A 17,267-nucleotide genomic window follows, 5' to 3' on the forward strand; every position below is an offset into this window, starting at 1 on the left:
CATCTCTTACACAGAAAATTAAACTTTAATTTTTTTTTTCTCAATTATGAGGTGGCTGAAGAAGAAAGAGGACAGGTAGGGTTTTACAAAGTCATACTGTGGATTAATTTAGAATTCCAGCCTTTATTCACATAGCCTATAATTTGAAAAAAGTTTATCAGAATTCTTTATGAGTAAATGATGGGCCAAAACAGACCAAAATTTTGAAATAAGAAATGAGCTGTGAGGTTGCACTGTGAAGGTACTGGTAGAATTGGAATAAAAGAACAGAATCTTTTTAATGTTTAAAAAGAGAGTCATGGAAAGAAAGTGCCCTGCAGAAGAATCACAAAGCAGTGTGGCCTAAAGCTGACAAAAATGAGCCTGTTCTGGTCAGCTGTATGAAGAGCAAGGCTGGAACTGTCCTAACCTGAGGAGTGCTCACCCAGTGCAAATCTCATGGTGCTTTACAGAATTAAAGCCCCAGTGAATTAGAGCTCAGCACAAGGCAGATAGAGACCCAAATGCATTTATTTCTGAATTTCGTAGATGATTAATGAGTGACAGAGAGGACACGATTAAAAGTCTTGCTTTGAGTTTGGAAATACAGTATTGTACATACTCAGACTGGAGGCCGTACATTGCCTGTGCCCTTGAAATAACCTTATTCGTCTGCACCTGGAAGTTGTTCTCCATCCACAAAACCCAGTGGGGCTGTTTAAAGCCAATTCACAGGTGTCTGAAATTTTACATATAGAGGTGTGAGGCTATTTAAAACACATGTGCAGGTGTTTACATTGCAGAGTGCAGGAGCAAGGCTGTGCACATCCAATTTAGGTTTCATGTTGAAAGACAGGGCTACCTTAAAGGAAGTCCAGGAACAGGTGGCAAGGTTGGCATGCTCCCAGCTATATCAGAAAGGAGATAAGCCATACTATGAAGACCTCATTTTTATGCTACATAAACTATGTGCTGGTTGCTTGTTCAAAGTTAATTTCAAGTATCTAAGAGAATATTAAAGAGTGTAAAAGTGCAGTAAATACCACCCAAAGATGATGATGTGTCCAGCATTCTCAGTATTATAGATAGATCTTCTGCAGGAAGCTCTGATTCTCCAGAGCTCTGCTCCTGCATCAGAGGCTTTACCCCAGTGACTGATAAAGTCAGGATACTCAAAAAATACCTCACAAGTGGTGATAGAGTCCCTGCTGAGGAGGTGTTTGAATACAGAACACAAAAGGACTGAACTCTGCACGGGTGTTGAAGTGATTTGCTCAGGGTCACCCACTTTGACTTGGCATGACACCAGTTGCAAGAACAGCTCCTGGACCAGGCATGAGTTGTTCAAAAGTGTCCTGGGGTGCTGATGGCTTCTGCTTTTCTGAAGGTGTGCTGCTAGTGGCTGTTTTGTCTAGTTGGAGATGGGCAGTTTCATAAGCCAGTAAATTCTGGAAAGCTGTGTGGGGCACAGTGCTGAAATTGGACACCTTGAAAGATGTCCAGTAGAAAAGTTAGGTCTTCGTGAAGTTTGTGGTCTTGTCAAGTGCCAAGGCTGGCAGCCCAAGGAAGCAGAAACATTCCTTTTTCCTGTTTCAGAACCCAAGTGGACAGGCCAGGTAGTGAGGTATAGCAAGTCCAAGGCTGTAGGCAGCTCAAGTGCCTTTCCCCTCAAGTGACACAGAGGACTCAGGTGAGGAAGAGAGTGACTATAGGGAATTACAGCCCTATACACTTCCTTTATCCCAGTAATCTCTCCAGGAAGTGAGAGCAGAAGTACAAATGCCCACTTGTCTTAAGCACCTGGAGTTTGCACACAGAATTGACAGGAGTTGGAACAAAAGCTTTGTTTGGGTGTGGAAATAGCTTTGCAATAGCCACTGACCCTGAAACAATTAGGGCAGGTCCCACCAGGAGCAGAGGCTTCCCTCCCTCACCTCAGCAGGAGCTGGGAGATCTCCTGTGGGTTGGTTCTGCCAAACCTCACACGAACTGAGTGGCACCAGCAGCCAGGAGGAGCTCAGCAAATTTTCAGAGAGGCTGCACAAGGGCTTGAAGTCACCCAGCACCTTCAGCACATGGACCTCTCCAGAGCCAGGAGGTGCAGAGTCAGCATGCAAAGGTAAAAATGAAACATTCAGTTCCTGGCAGGTTTGGTTGGGGTGTGGTCTGAGTTCTGCCTGTAGTTTTGTGTCATTTCTTCTTGATTTGCCCAAGTTGCTCTGGCCCATGCTTGGCCTCAGACTCCTCATATTCTGAACCCCTAGAACAGGACTTGGCAGACTTTGTGAGACACAACTCTTGTGCCTGGTGCTTTTTGCAGAGGTGGTATCTGGGGGCATCAGGGCTTCCAGGACAGTGATAGGAGGAATAAACAACTAGAAAAACAAAATAAACTCTTGCTATCAGAGCCACAAGGCGAGCTGTCCAACACAACAGTGGTCTCGGATTTTATATTTAATTTTAGAAGCTGAAACGAAATGTTTTAATTTTATATTATTCTCAACATAATGCTAATTTGCTCCAGATGTCCACTCCGAGCTGAAGGCTGCCATTTTGCATAGAAAGCATGTGCGTCAGTGATTTATTCCAAATAGCTTCTATTTTACTGCATTTCATTTTATTCTGAATGAAGTACTTAACAACATGTTTCTCTTTAAGAATCTTACTTAATCATATGGATATAATTTCTTCAATTTACGTTTTCAGTTCTTTAGTGTGGTGGCCACAGGGTGTTTCTTAACCTAGGAAGATTAAATGCACATGTTGAAAGCTGCTTATATTTGATTTTGAGGCACTTTCATTTCAAAGTCCTTCACGTAAGGTACAGAAGTGATTGTGGTTTCCTGCTAGGTTCTGGGATAGAGGGATAACTCTCAGGAAAACCTTGCAGATACCTTCTAATAATCATCCATGACAATAACATAATTTCATTTCTTTCAAAACTGTGGTCTACCGAGAATATTTAAGGCTTTTTTTATTGGGGTTCAGGAGAAAAAGAGATTTCATTTTTTTGTCATTTCTGGGCTACAGTTCAACGTTTCAATTTAAAACCTATTTCCGTTGAGCTCCTTTCCCAGTTTTCCCTCAAAATATTATCTTAGAAAATGTCTTTTATTCAGTTATTTTTTTATTTATTTAGCAGCATATTAAAAATTATGTGAGACAGCTCAATATGAACCTTTGTTATTTGAGCCTGGCTCACTCAGCCATTCCTGTACACGGGGCTGCCATTGGTCAAGTATGTCAGGAATGTCCTTTGGCAGTGGCCTGGGGAGCTGCGTCATGTGTGTGAGGCAGCTCCTGTGAACTGCCTGGCGTGGATGGGAAGCTGCTCTGGACCTTGGGACAAAGTCCAGGGAAGATTTTTATTCTTTCATTTTAAAGCTGACCCAGGGTGTGTATTTGTAGTAAGATGGGATGCTTCTGCAGTGGTCACACAAAATGTAATATAGCAGATTCCTCAGATATCAGAACCTACTCTTTTGTCCCTTTTAAAAATCTTTTCACTCAAATAATCCCTTTTCCTCTTAGGCTTTTAGACTGCAACCTATGCCATGGGATATAAATTTCATGAGGTCACATCATTTGCAAGGCAGGTTTTTCCCACCTGAAACAATGTTCATCTGTATTCATTTACATCTTATTTTTGCATTTCTTTTTCAATCTTAGCTTTTAATTTTCAGAACTAACCTTGGTGTTATTCTACAATTGTATTAGTTTATTATACTGAATTGTTGACACAGCTGGTAGGGAGCTAAGTGCTGTGGTTTCACACAATAAAATTTCAGACAATATGTGTAGCACTTCTTTTTCATACATATCATTTGAAAGCCATATGATTCACCAATATGTGTTATTGTTATCCACCCATGTGGGACACAATCTATTTTAAATTAGTGAAGTGACTTGCTAAACTCCCTGTAAACAATAAGACTGTGGGAAAACATTAAGTGCTATTCAGAAAAGAACATTGCTATACAGCCTTTTATCCAGAGGATCCCACAGTGCTGCAGAGAATGGAGGGACCTGGCACTGCTCTTCAGCACAGCTCATCTTCTCAACAGGATTCAGGAGGAGCTCCAGCACTTGAAACTGGAGCAGGGTTTGGAGGAGGGTGTCAATGCCCACACCGGTTCAGTGGGTGTGGTGAATCACCCTAGTGAAGAGTAGCAATAGGGTGTTCGTTAGCAAAACCTTGATTTAATATCCCCTTTGGAGAGAAAACTGACTTCCTTTAAAGCAGGTGAGGTCTTGAAGCCACTTTCCTAGGAATAAGTCTCTCAGATTTTCCCTCAAGTAATGACCATGGCCAAAGAAGACAAAATGCAAACACTGTCTGACTAAAATTAATGACTTAGGGTAAAGTGAGGATGAGTTCCTTATTTGTAGGGGAGAAAGAGCCAGTTCTCTCAGAAAGAGAAGATTGTCCTTCTCCATGTGTTACCCTGAGTTCTGTGGGACTCTGCTGTAGTGTGATGAGCAGGTCTGTGGGTGAAGGAGAGAGCTGTGTCTCTTGGGGTTGCTTTTTTAAAAAACAATAATGTTTTAAAGACAAATTCTTCAAGCTTGAAGTTTGCAGTGCTTTAATGTTTTAATGACAAATAATGTTTTTTTTAAAGCCAAATAATTAAAAGTACAAGCATTTTTGCCCAAGAGCTCCACAAGCAGGGCACGAGGGAGAGCAGAATGAGGTAACCAACTCTGCAATGAGAACAAGCTCCCACCACCTCACAAAGCCTCCCAGGGGTTCACCAGCACCTCCTGTAGGGCTCTTTGCCAGAGCTCAGCTTTACATACATGAGGGAAGGTCAGGTACAGTCATTTTAGCACATCCCTTGCCTGCCTTGCATTACAGGTGGCACCTCAGTCTTCACTTATGGACAATCAGATTGGCCCAGCATGGGACAGAAAGAGCAGGAGCCCATCTGAGCACTGAAAGTCCCACTGACTTTTCTACTCCACTGCAGAGAAGAACCTTGGAGAAAATTGTGTGTTCTCCTCATTGCTTTGTGCAGATTAATCCAGTGTTGGAAAGTCCATGACAACATGCTGCAGTTCCTGCAGTTTGTCAATTTGCAGGGAAACTTTACTCTTCTGAGCTGAATTTCACAGAAATAACAACTTGAGATAAAAGCTTCATTATGCACTTGTGGAAATGAGCATGGGTAGAGTATGAGAAGGACAGTAGGTTTCAAGATTTAAAAAAATCCACCCTAACTAAAATGGGAGAAAACCCCAGCAATAAAATACTGACTTTGTGAAACATTTAGTGAGGAAATTGAACAAGCTGTGTTGAACCACTTACAGAAAGCTGTATTTGCAACAAAAAACCTACATAGATGGGCAAAGAGTTACCTTGCTGCTGCTACTTTTCATCTTTCCTAAGAGAATTGGTTGTGCTGGAGTAGTTTAGTCAGCTGTAGCCAGCAATTTCCCACTGTAGATCAGATTTCATCCACAGGATCCTCCTCTGTTTGATCTGCCAAGGGCAGGAGCCACGTTGTAAGCTGTGATGACGTGTGACAAGCTATGACTGTACAACGTATTTATTTATTGGTCTTGACAAAGGTGGGAGCTGGGTTTGCCAGAATGATAAAAAAATAGGAGTCCAGAGGGAATGAGTGGGAAGTTAGGATGGACACTCACTGTTGCCAGATGACACCATGTTTGTGACACACAGGTTTGTCACACACTGGTGTCAGATCTTCCTGTGACTGGAGACAAAACACAGCACAGGCCTGGGCTGCTCTGTCTGTGCTGCACTGGAAACTCGTCCTGTTCCTAGACACACTCTTGGCATGTTACAAAGGCAGACTGGGCTATGTGAAGATCTTTTTGTTCCTTTACTGGTTCATTAAAAATAAAGGAAAATATGAAATAAAGAGGGAAGCTTTTCATTTTGGTTTTTTTTCCATGTGTTTGTTAGTGAATACATTCAGAGTATTTCAGTAGTGTCTGATGCCAGTATAACAGCTTAAGACTGTTTGCTTAATTCCTGAATGTGCACATTGTTTTTAGCAAACATCCTTAATTTATGTTTGTCCTGCCTCACTTCCAATCTCCCATTGGATTCAGAGTGTAAACCAGGACAGGCAGCTTCTGTGCCATCCTCTTTGCAGATGTCTCTCCCAGACCCAGGGGTGAGAAGTGCCCTGTGCTGGGCACAGAAGGGTTGCTGAGTTCCCCAGCGTGCATCAATGTCCTACGCTGAAAGAGAGTGCTCAACACATTACAGGAACAGCTTACAGAAGCAGGGTGTGTAATTTTTAATAACTGGAATAAAAACCCTCAGTGACATCTTTTAAACATAAATGCCTTTTCTTGTTCCTTTTATTTCTCTGCCCCCTCTCATTTTGCCTTTTCATCTCTTCTCCTTTCAATTCCATTAAGCTTCATTGTACAATAATGTATCGCAGTGGACTTTTTTCAATTATGTTTTTGATTTTTTCCTCCTTGTTACTATAAAACTCCAGATGTTTTGAGACTTCATGGTTCTCTGGATTATTTTTTCCTTTATTTTAATCTTCTTTTGTAACATGCCACACATGTGGTATTTTGGCCTTTTAAGTTGCTAGGCTATGCTAATCAGCCATAAGTTTTGGGGTAAGATTTTTTTTTTCTTTTTATAATTACTTCTTTCCCCCTTCTTTCTGCTGTTGTCTCTTTAATTATTTTCTTTTTTTTTCTATTTGTTTTATTTTATGTTACCCCAACTGGTTAGTCCACATCAACCATAATGGATTCTCTCTTTGCTCTGAGGCTGAATTCTTTATGTTAAACAAATTAATTCTTCACTCCAAACTTTCAAATCCTCATACCTGTAAGTAGATTATGAGCACCATTTTCACCTTGATTGTCAGGACAGAACTGTTTGCATTGAAATTGCCCCCCCTCAGGCCAAGAGCACAAGACTGTTCTTTAAAGATTGAGATGGGTGCAAATAGATTATACTTCAGATGCAAACTGAAATGGAAATGTTTCCTTGGAAATTAAGACAATGAATTACTGATCCAGAGAAAGAAGTTTTTGAAGTACACGTAAAAAACTATACTTTTTATTTAAAAAATCTAAGAGTACTGGAGGGAAGCATTTTAATTTATTTGTGGTTCTTTGCTGGCACGGATGGAGAAGGTTTTTAATTGATTTTGTTCAATCTTAATTTTGTCCCCAAAACAAACAGATCTGGCTTCAGATATTAGAAAAGCAAATCTTGGATTGTGTGCTGTCCTTTAATTTCAAAGAGCTTGTAAGTTATTCAAAAAATCCCAAATAAAGAATCGTTTCCTAATTACATCTGAGGAAATAAAGGGGCTGACATGGGGTGTCTTCTTTGCTTATTACATGACCCTATGAATTTTGCATTTTGTTCTTTAAAATGTTGCCTCATGTAATGTTATTTTTGCCTGCAAGCCATAATACTGCATTCAGTCCAACTGTAATGAGGTTTCAGAAAATTGTTTGCTTTCCAAATGACATATTTAGCAAAACCTTATGGCAAAATCTGTGGCTGTCAAGCTGCTGATAGTAAAATATTCCCAACTTTCCTGGTTCATTCTCATATGTTGTACCAAACAAATGCAACTACCCCTGTTTTGACAAATGTTTATACTTCTGCTTGATTAAAGAAGGATTACTAAAAAGAGATTTTAATACTAGAAATCAGGTCTGGTGAAAAGGACAGGATGCTCTGATAGTTTCCCAGATATTTTGGGTTTGCTGGAAAATGTATGGAAAGTTCTGTTTGCTCACTGAAGTGTGTGACCTACTGACACTAGAAGAAATAAATGTATGAATAGTCCAGTGCTGGAGGCAACATTTGCCCAGTGCAAGGGATGCTGGCAGGCAGGTGGCTGGATCTGTTTGTGTTGGGAATCACCTCGTGGGCACAATCAGACCTGGTCACTCTTGGAAGACTTAAAGGAGTCCTGCATGGACCAGGTCTGCATTCCTCATGGATCCATCACTCCTGGTACTGCCCCAGGGGGTCAGGAATGTGGGCTTAGGGCCTTATAAAATTCATAAAAGAGACAGCCCAAAGTGTTATTTAAGTCAGTGATGACCAGATCACCTTCTCCAGGGATTTTAAGTGTGTTGGTATTTCCCAGTTTCATGGTAATTAGGAAATACACGATTTGTCAAACAGTATAAAGAAAAAGGAACTAGTGGTGGGCAGTGTGTGGACGTCAAATGGTTGGCCACAACTACCCTAAACCCCAACAATGTGAAGGATGTATTGCATTTATACTGTGGCTTACTTTTCTTTCTTCTTCCTGTTCTGAACCTTTTAAGCTTTTCTTCTCTTGCACACCAGCAGTTGTACAACACTCTGGCTAAAGCCCTACATGCTTTTTTAAAAGACAATTAAAAGTACAGGCATTTTTGCCCAAGACTCAAATTAAATTGCATTCAGTGTCACTTTATAAACATAAATTGTTTATGCTTCAGAAATAAAACCAAACCTGGAAATTGGCAGGTCTTTTTATGTTACAGTTACCTTCCACTTTACTGTAATCGCAAAGGAAAAAAAACCCAAACAAACAGCTTCAACAATTTAAATCTGCAAGTTTGAATCTGGCTAACTAAACTGGGATTCTTTAGGATGTTAAAGTTGAAGTACTCAAATAGTTCTGTTGAGTTTAAGAAAACTCCTTGCATGAGCCACGTTGCTCATGCGCAACTATTTGCAGAATCAGGGCTTTACATCGTAGCTGCAACAGCAAATTGAACATTAATCTAATCAAGAGTTAGCTGGGAAAAACAAAGCACCAAAACAGATACTTTGATTGTGGTGTGGGGTGGAAAAACTCGTGTGTTTGAGTTCCTGAGGTTCCTAACAGTTTGGAGCCCCGTGTGCCTCTAGCCACGGCCCCAACATTGGCCTCAGTGTGCTGTAAAACATTGATGCTATTTAAAGAGTGGTGTGGCTGTTTCCTCCCCTCCAGAAGGGATACGCAGCCTCACAGGATCCTTTTTCTCATTGCATGTTTTTCAGTAAAATTTTCCCAATTTTGTAATCAGTTGGGAAGAAAGAACATTTCACAATGTTCGTAAGGCTTGTGGATGTTTTGACCAGACATCAGATTTCCTATTGATAGCATTAAATGCTTTGGAATGAAATGTTTTGGGTTTTCCATCTGTAGGCTGTCTGAGATGTCAGCAGCCAATATGACCTGCTCTTTCCCTTTTAGGTCTATAAATAAAAGGCAGCTTGTTTAACTGTTCTTGCAGTGGAGAGCAGAGGTGTATATTAATGAGCTTGCTCTAATGGCACACTGGACCTATTTAGCACTACGACTGTGAAGGCTTCTCTTTTTCAGTCATAACTCATTTCCTAAGAAAATGTCAGTTATTGCTTCACCCTATGGTCTGAGCTGGTTAGTTTATAGTTTATTTCTTCTGATCTGTACCACTGACAGATATTCTAGACATGACCGTGATTAAATACGCTTATGAAAATGGTAAACATTTGATAATATAAACCCTCTTGGGAACATGCTGTTATTTCTGCATGGCAACATTCTCAGGTGCATTCAAAGTATAATCTGGAAGCAAAGAAAAAACATTTTAAGCAATTACAGTTATTAGATTAAACTGTTTTGTTGGGAAAATTGTGATGTGTTTAGATCACCGTGAGATAATTCAGTGTTTTTATAAATACGGCCTTTGAATGCATCACATTGCAACAGCGACACTGCAGTGAGATTTTAGTGTGAAATAAAGATAACATATGTGTTTCCATATGGTAACAAACTAGTTTAATCCCATAAATTTCTACGAGGTATTTTTTCCTGGTAGAAGCCCTGTTCCGAAAGCAGCAGTAGTTATAAAATCCAATAACTGCATTGTGTTCTTCCTGTAATCATGTGGCATTGTTTTGTGTCTGTGCCTTGGGTGTGCGCAGCATTAACGATCTCACAGCAAAGACAAAAGTAGTAATTGCAATATAATTTTTTTTTTTTTTTAATTGATGAAACTTGTTTAAGAGCTCTGTTGACATTTACAGACTTTGAGGATCATGCAGCATTTGTTACAGTTATCCCAGGCATCAAACGTCCACAAAATGTTTAGGATTGTAGGATTAAGCAGTGACAGATTGGGGCCAGATGTTTGGGAGATCCCGTAAGTGGCCTTCTCAGTTGATAAAATAGCTCTTACCATCCTGAAGCCCTTTTGAAACTGAACTTTTGTTCTTTGTATTTGAAGCTGAGACACTTGTGGGATGGCTGTATCTTCCTGGAGAGTGTTTAAGAAGGAGAATGAGCACCCCATTTATCCAAGAGTAGCTTTATAGAAGGTAAATGTAAATGCCACACTCCAAGTAGCAAGAGTAGGTGGAAGAGTTAAAAGAGTTGGTTAGTAGCAACTAAACCCAAGAATTACCTTACAAAGTTGTCTTAACAACAGCAGCCCAGTTGAAGTTGTTGTACCACTCCACTTCAGGGAAGCTGTTTCCATATGTGGACTTCTGTAGGGACAAACTGTGAGAGACAGTCAGCAGATCCAGAAACAAGAGAGTTGAAAAAGGTTTCCTTCAAATTGCAACTCTTTCTGCAGCTCTGGGTGGATTCTCAGCCCCACTCTGCTCAGCTGTTTGCACCAACTCCATTCCTCCCTCCCTTTCAGACCTTTCATCTTCAGCTTTCTCTTATCACTTGTGGCAAGGTTCTTGTCCCCTCTGCTTTCCTCTTGAAAGGAGTTCCTGTTTCACCAACCCAGCCTTTGCCAACTTGAAAATCTGAGTACTGCAGTCACATCATTCTCTTTGCTGGTGTATTTTTCCACCTGACTTGTTTATCCTGAGTTTATCACTGCATTGGGACCACCCCACTGTCTGTTATCCAGTTTAATAAAGCTGCCCAATACAAATAATGTGAATTAGAAAATAATAACATAAATAAGAAAAGTTCTGAGTGTCCAAGCATTTGTGGTGATGAAGGAACTTTACCGCTGAAGGCTTTGGACATATTTACTGAGAAAAGGCAGCTGACCACAGAAGAAGGGTCTGTAAATAAGCCCATATTTGTTTGAGTGTTGCTGCTTACACTGTAGCTCTGAGCATTTCTGGTAGGGCCTCCTCCTTCTCTCCCTGAAGTGTCAATCCAGCAAACTCTTAAACATATGTGCTTTCATGTGTTTTAAATTAAGCTTGTGTTTAGATGTTTTAGGACATTTGCTGTTGGAATTTTTGCTACTGACATCAGTGAGAGTGGAGCTGGACCTTTAATTGAGTTTGGATTATTCTGCATATCTTCCTACTTTGCATTGGGCTCTAGATATGGAACTGAAGACTGGTAATCCATTGGAAAAACATTCTGAGGGTCAAGATCCTTCTCTCTAAATTGCAGAGAGATGGAATTGATGGTTGGAATGCTCAGTGAATGAGGAATGATGGTCATGTCCAGAGTGGTGAAAGACTCATTGTTCAGACGGGACATTGGTGACAGGTGGTGTCCCTTGGGGGTCCTTAGTGGGACCAAGTGCAGTCTAAGCAAATTCATGGGTGGCACCAAGCTGAGTGGTGCAGCTGTCACTCCTGAAGGACGGGGTGGCATCCAGAGGGACCTGGACAAGCTCCAGACGTGGCCCATGGGGTTTCAACAGGGCCAAGTCCAGGGTCCTGCAGCCGGTTCAGGGCAACCCCTGGTACCAACAGAGGCTGGGGAATGAAGGAGCACAAAAATGCACCAAGGGATGGAACACTTCTTCTGAGAAGAAAGGCTGAGACAGTTGGGCTTGTTCAGCCTGGAGAAGGCCTTGGGGAGACTTAGAGCAGCCTCTCAGTGCTTGAAGGGGACCTGCAAGAAAGATGAAAGGATACTTCAAAGGGATGCCACATTGTGGGCACACTAATCAAAGGAGGCTGGAAAGGAGAAAGATTGGGAACAAAAAGGAAAAAAGTGATCTTCAGGACCTCAGAACATCCACTCAGCTTTATGGAATGTCCTATGAGAACTGTGAATTTGCTGAACTCTGCTGTATTTTTCATAGACTTCAGCATTTTTGCACATTTCAAATTGCTTCATTCTGAATCTTTGTCAGATTTTTTGTGATGATTGTGAAAAAAATTTGTTTCTTTTGAAGCCTTGGTGGCTTTGGTCACTTCCAAACCCCCCTGCCTCCTTGCACCAGCTCAAGTGCTCAGAGGTGGGTCATGGCCAAACAAAGCTTCTGAACTCAAAAACTGTATTTCTCCAGGTGATTTTGTGGCTCTGTCACAATGCTGTGATGGGAAAAGATGGAAAATATATACACATCAGATAATTGTCTGTACACATACCCAGTATGCCATTCAGACAGGTTACTGCTTAGGGCACTAAAATATTTATGGCAGTAAAAGCCATGTTGATCCTTTGATGTGTGAGTGGCTGGGACAGGCAGAGAAGTCCCAGAAACCCCTCTGCCTATAGTGTGCAGAGCTGATGTGCATCCAGTGCCAGGACACAGCCTGAAACATGAAGTGCTGGCTTGAGAATCACTTTGGTTGCTGTGTTGAGATATTCACAAAACACACTGGGATGAACAGAATGTGATGGGCCTTTCTCCATCAGTGATTTGCCTTTGGCAGGCCCTGGGAGATCAGGTACCTCCAGGTTAGAGCACCTTCAGTGCTCCTCCATCTGCAGCTGCTCTCCCTTCCCATCTCTCCCCCTGCACTGTTGGATGCCACAGCTGAGTCTGCAGTTTGCATGCACTGATGTGTGTGTGACAAACAGGGTTGGCAAGGTGGTGATTTCTGTGGTATCAGCTGAGGAGCCACAGGTTCCTGGAAAGCTGCTGAACAAAATCTTGACTCGGCAAAAGGAAGTGACAAAGCATTTGCTGAGAGTCAGGATTTCACTGTTCATGAGCAAGAATTATAGAAAAAGCTATGGTTTCTAGAAACAATGGTTGGAACAGGTTCCTCAGAGAAGCTGTGGCTGCCCCATCCCTGGAATGGGTCAGGATGGATGGAGCTTGGAGCAGCCTGGGATAGTGGAAGATGTCCCTTGCTCATGGCAGGGCTTTGAACTAGGTGACCCTTAAGACCCTTGGCCTAGTAGCTGGAGATTTTAATTACTTATTTTTTCAGATTTAATTTGAAACAGTGACTTCTGTTATGAAGGCTATGCAGCATTTTATTGCTGAGCTCCCTAATGAAACGGGTGCTTAGAAGTCAGAATTGCTCAGGTTACTGGTTGTATAAATGTTCAGAACAGCTCTGAATGATACAGCTAGTAAAGAAAAGGGTGCAGAATAACAGCAGAGTTCCTTTGGATTGATCTTTGAATGGATCAGGTCTTCCTGTAATAGTCCATGCTCATCTGCTCCAGTGTATAATATTTCAGACACCTGAGACCAGGTTCTAACCCTCCAGCTTCTCTTGCTCTCTGTCTGTAGCAGCTAATTGTTATTGCCCACAGTGGTTCCTGTGCCAATTAACATCTCAGAAGACTCCTCAGAACACTTGTTCTTTCTTTAAATTTTCTGATACCATGTCTTTAAGTGTTCAGTTCAGACAGAATGTGTGAGATATTTATAATCCTTGTATTATTACTGAGCTGCACACCGTGTCTTCGGTGACAGACTAAATGAACAGCACAATATGTTATGTTTCATCCATAAATTTCAACAGATGTTTGAATGTTGGTTGATTTATTGCGTGTCCAACTTGGTTCTTACACTGTTCTCATTGTGGCCGCACATGGTTTATTTAATAGAACCTTACAGTGATTTTTTTTTTTTTTAATGACTTTTTCAGTTTGAAGGGTGCAACAAGGCATTTTCTAGGCTTGAGAACCTCAAGATTCACCTGCGGAGTCACACTGGGGAGAAGCCATACCTGTGTCAGCATCCTGGCTGCCAGAAAGCTTTCAGCAACTCCAGCGACCGGGCCAAGCACCAGCGGACACACCTGGACACCGTAAGCCCAATTTCATTCTGGGAGCTGCACCCAGTTTTCCTGTGCTCCTGGTACACAATCGGGTCTGCCACTGCAGGGGGACTTGGCATTTTCATCAGGACAGTGTTAGAAAACTCAGCTATGAGCAAATGTGTTTGGTTTTGAACTGTGCTTTGAGAAATGAAAAGGTCCTGATCTCAGAGAGGCAGTTAGTTTGTATTAGTCATGCTGAGCAGTCAGTTACACAGGAGTGAGTTACTCAGCAAACTCTGCCATTGTTCCTGTTCCAGTAAGGGGAGGCAGCAGCTCAATAAGATGTGGCTGAGTGAAAGCTGAGTCACTGCTGCTGCTGCACCAAATGTGTGTCATTGTCTCACTTCCTGTCCTTTTCAGTGAGTGTTCTGAGTGAATGCAAAAGCTGGTCAGACCTCTCAGTGGAAGGTAAATGCACCTCAGGTTTGGACAGTAATTTTGTAAAACTGATAATAAATCTGTCTCATAACTCTGTGAAATCGGTTAACTACCCTCCTGCAGAATCAACTGTGAGAAACACACTCTTTTATTCTCTACAGTTGGGAGATTTGGCTTGGCTCTGCAGCTCTTGTCACTTGTCTCACAGAGAAGATGAGAGCCTGTCAAGTGTCTTGGGCTCTACTGAAATGAAATCACCAGATCATGGGGAAAGAAAGCAATGAGACAGCTTTACAGACCAGTCATGTCCTCAGCATAAAGCTTGTAAAGAATGACAGGCAGAGTTGTTTCTTTGTCTTTTTTCAAAGAAGTGAATATATGGTTTAGTTTGGCCAAGTGTTTATGGGGCAGAACTTTTGAGTTTAATTGATATTTACTTTTTAAGCAGTTACACATTTCAGACAGTGCAGCATTAAGGAATGTCTAATGTACATTATGCCTTGCAAAAACAAACAAGTAAGAGAAGCAAGTCAGTCACATTTTCCAAACCAAAGCACACTTAGAATAACAATGTTTTATTTATTTGAAAGTCAACCTGAGATATTTGAATTTTAAATTTGCATCTCTTTTGAAAGTGGATATACTAAATTGCATACAGCATTTAAATTTAATTGCATGCATCTAGTAGATATGTTTTATTAGCCAAACTCACAAATGGAATGCCATCTATTAGTTTTAAGAGAAAACTTACATGGTTACTAAAATGAGCACAAATTCTTTGTATGTGTTTTCTGTGCAATATTGAAGACAAATGTCTTAACTTTCTATTTTCTTTTCTTCTCTTCTCCCTTTATCTCTGTCTTTATTATCTGAAATGCTCATAAATCAGGAAAAAGGTACAGTAATCATTTTCTAATAACTTTCTTAAATATCTAAAAACATCTTCTGTGCTATTCCATGTCAGGTTCTCTAAAACTGTTCCTATAGTCCTGCACACAGTAACTGAGTTGCACTTACCTGGTTTAATTGAAGCCCTGTGGTTTAAGCTCAGTGAATTGTGCGCTTATGTGAACGTGAAAAATAGCAGAGCTACAGGATGGTGCTGCTGCACCAAACAACTGCCTGCAATGTCAGAGCAAATAGCCATGAACCTTTGTAAGGGTGCTCAGATTCTCATCTAGTTTCCCTATGACTGAGTTGAATGATTTTATCACTAATTTGAATGACATCAGTGATTTGAAAAATACTCTGCTAGTTTTTCTGCCAAGGGATTTGTTAAAGTTTTCCATAGCTTTTCCTCAGGTGTCAGTTCTCTGTGTTCCAGACACTCTCAATAAATCTCCTTTGCCCTGTAACTTTCTGGGTAGGTGCTGTGTTAGCCTGTAAGGTCAAGAATTGGTGAATGATTCTATTATTCCTTCAGAAATTTCCTGCTGGCTGGACAGAGCAGCAATACTTATCCTCTGGAGGTACTCACAAAGAAAGGGGGTTTATATAGGCTGGTTTTTCCTTATTGAGTGCATTTGGAATTGGTTTTAAAGCTTCTCAATGTAGGTCATTCCATCATTTATCTTCTCCAAAGGAGAATCTGTAAATCATTTCAGTTACTGGTGTATGTTAGTTTGATCGAATCCCCACTAAATCATCTGGAAGTAGATCCTTCTCCTAGGCAGGAGCAGAACAAAGGAAACCTGTCTGTCCTTGTGATAAAAAGGGCACATCAGCACTCCTCCAGGAGCAGAGCAACTGGGTTTAAAGGACCTCACAGTCACTCCTCCCAAAACTGGTGGGATTTTTTCCCTTCTGTGCATCCTCCTTCTGAAACCAAGGGGATTAAAGAACGTGACATTGAGGTCATGGCAAACCAGTTTTCTACCTTTGAGAGGACACCAAAAGGATTTGCTAGTCCTAGTGAGAAGGCTGAGGTAATGTTGATAGATGAGGCAAGAAAACAGAGGGCAAAAGAATGTTCCATTCAACTGGAAGGCTTTGTGAGCTGTGCCATGCAGCACTATTTTGCTGGCACTCAAGCCAATGGTTAATTAATAAAAAGTGCCTTTGCTCATTTTGGCAATTGCACCTTCATTTGGAGTTTGTTCTGTAACCCAGAGATAGTGTTCCATTTGTTGGGAATAGACATAGCCAGAAGAAGAATTCAGTGTGGATTTCAGTCACTGGGAAGGTCCTCTCTGGGCCTCCTTTCCTGCAGGCTGAGCTCCCCCAGCTCCCTCAGCCACTCCTTGTTCTCCAGACTCTTCCCCAACTCATTGCCCTTCTCTGGACATGCTCCAGTTCCTCAATGCTTTTCTTGTCATGAGGGGCCCAAAACTGCACCTGGGATTTGAGGTGGGGTCTCACCAGTGCCCAGCAATCCTTCTAAACTTTATGTAAATCAGAACTCAAAGCCAGAATGGCTGTCTTTATAATTACACTGGGTGATCCCATGACAATTTTGCTTGCTGTAAAGGCTAGGGAATAAAGAAATGCTCTCAAAACCCATTCAGTTCCACCTCACTAGCATTTAGCTCAGCCCAGTAAACCACATCCAGCGTGCCAGTGCAGAACCACTTCTGTTTGAGCTCAGAGGAGACAGAACAAATGTGGGCCCAGCGAAGAGAGGGAGCAGCTCAGGCTCAGCACTGTGTGTGCCCGTCCTGCAGTGCTCCTTGTGCCGGCAGGGGTGGGCACAGAGGTGTGACACCTGTCCCTTTGTTCCTGTCCCCAGAAGCCCTACGCCTGCCAGATCCCCGGCTGCTCCAAGCGCTACACCGACCCCAGCTCCCTGCGCAAGCACGTCAAGGCTCACTCGGCCAAAGAGCAGCAGGTGCGTAAGAAGGTAAGAGCAGGCGAGGAGTGACACACCCCCAGAGCTCCTCAGTGCAGTCATTTGTAATTTATCTTTAATTCATGTATTTTCAGATCAGTGTTTCTGCAGTATTACAGAAGAAAACTTAAATGGAGCTGATTTTCCTGGTTTTTAATCACTGTTGTTAACCAG

At 41.7% G+C, this 17,267-nt stretch overlaps 1 protein-coding gene across 1 annotated transcript in view; it reads left to right on the forward strand.

Moving 5' to 3' along the window:
* GLIS1 (GLIS family zinc finger 1) overlaps positions 1–17,267 on the forward strand; it is a gene marked incomplete at its 5' end in the record, with an annotated part of 180,128 nt that overhangs the window by 131,692 nt on the left and 31,169 nt on the right. Inside the window, 2 exons of the mRNA XM_083867903.1 lie at positions 13,718–13,879; positions 16,995–17,105. Of these exons, the coding sequence (XP_083724029.1) occupies positions 13,718–13,879; positions 16,995–17,105 (273 nt within the window). The remainder of the gene's footprint in view (positions 1–13,717; positions 13,880–16,994; positions 17,106–17,267) is intronic.

The sequence above is a fragment of the Zosterops lateralis genome (assembly GCF_965231275.1).
Source record: "Zosterops lateralis genome assembly, chromosome: 9".
In the NCBI taxonomy this organism is placed as follows: domain Eukaryota; kingdom Metazoa; phylum Chordata; class Aves; order Passeriformes; family Zosteropidae; genus Zosterops; species Zosterops lateralis.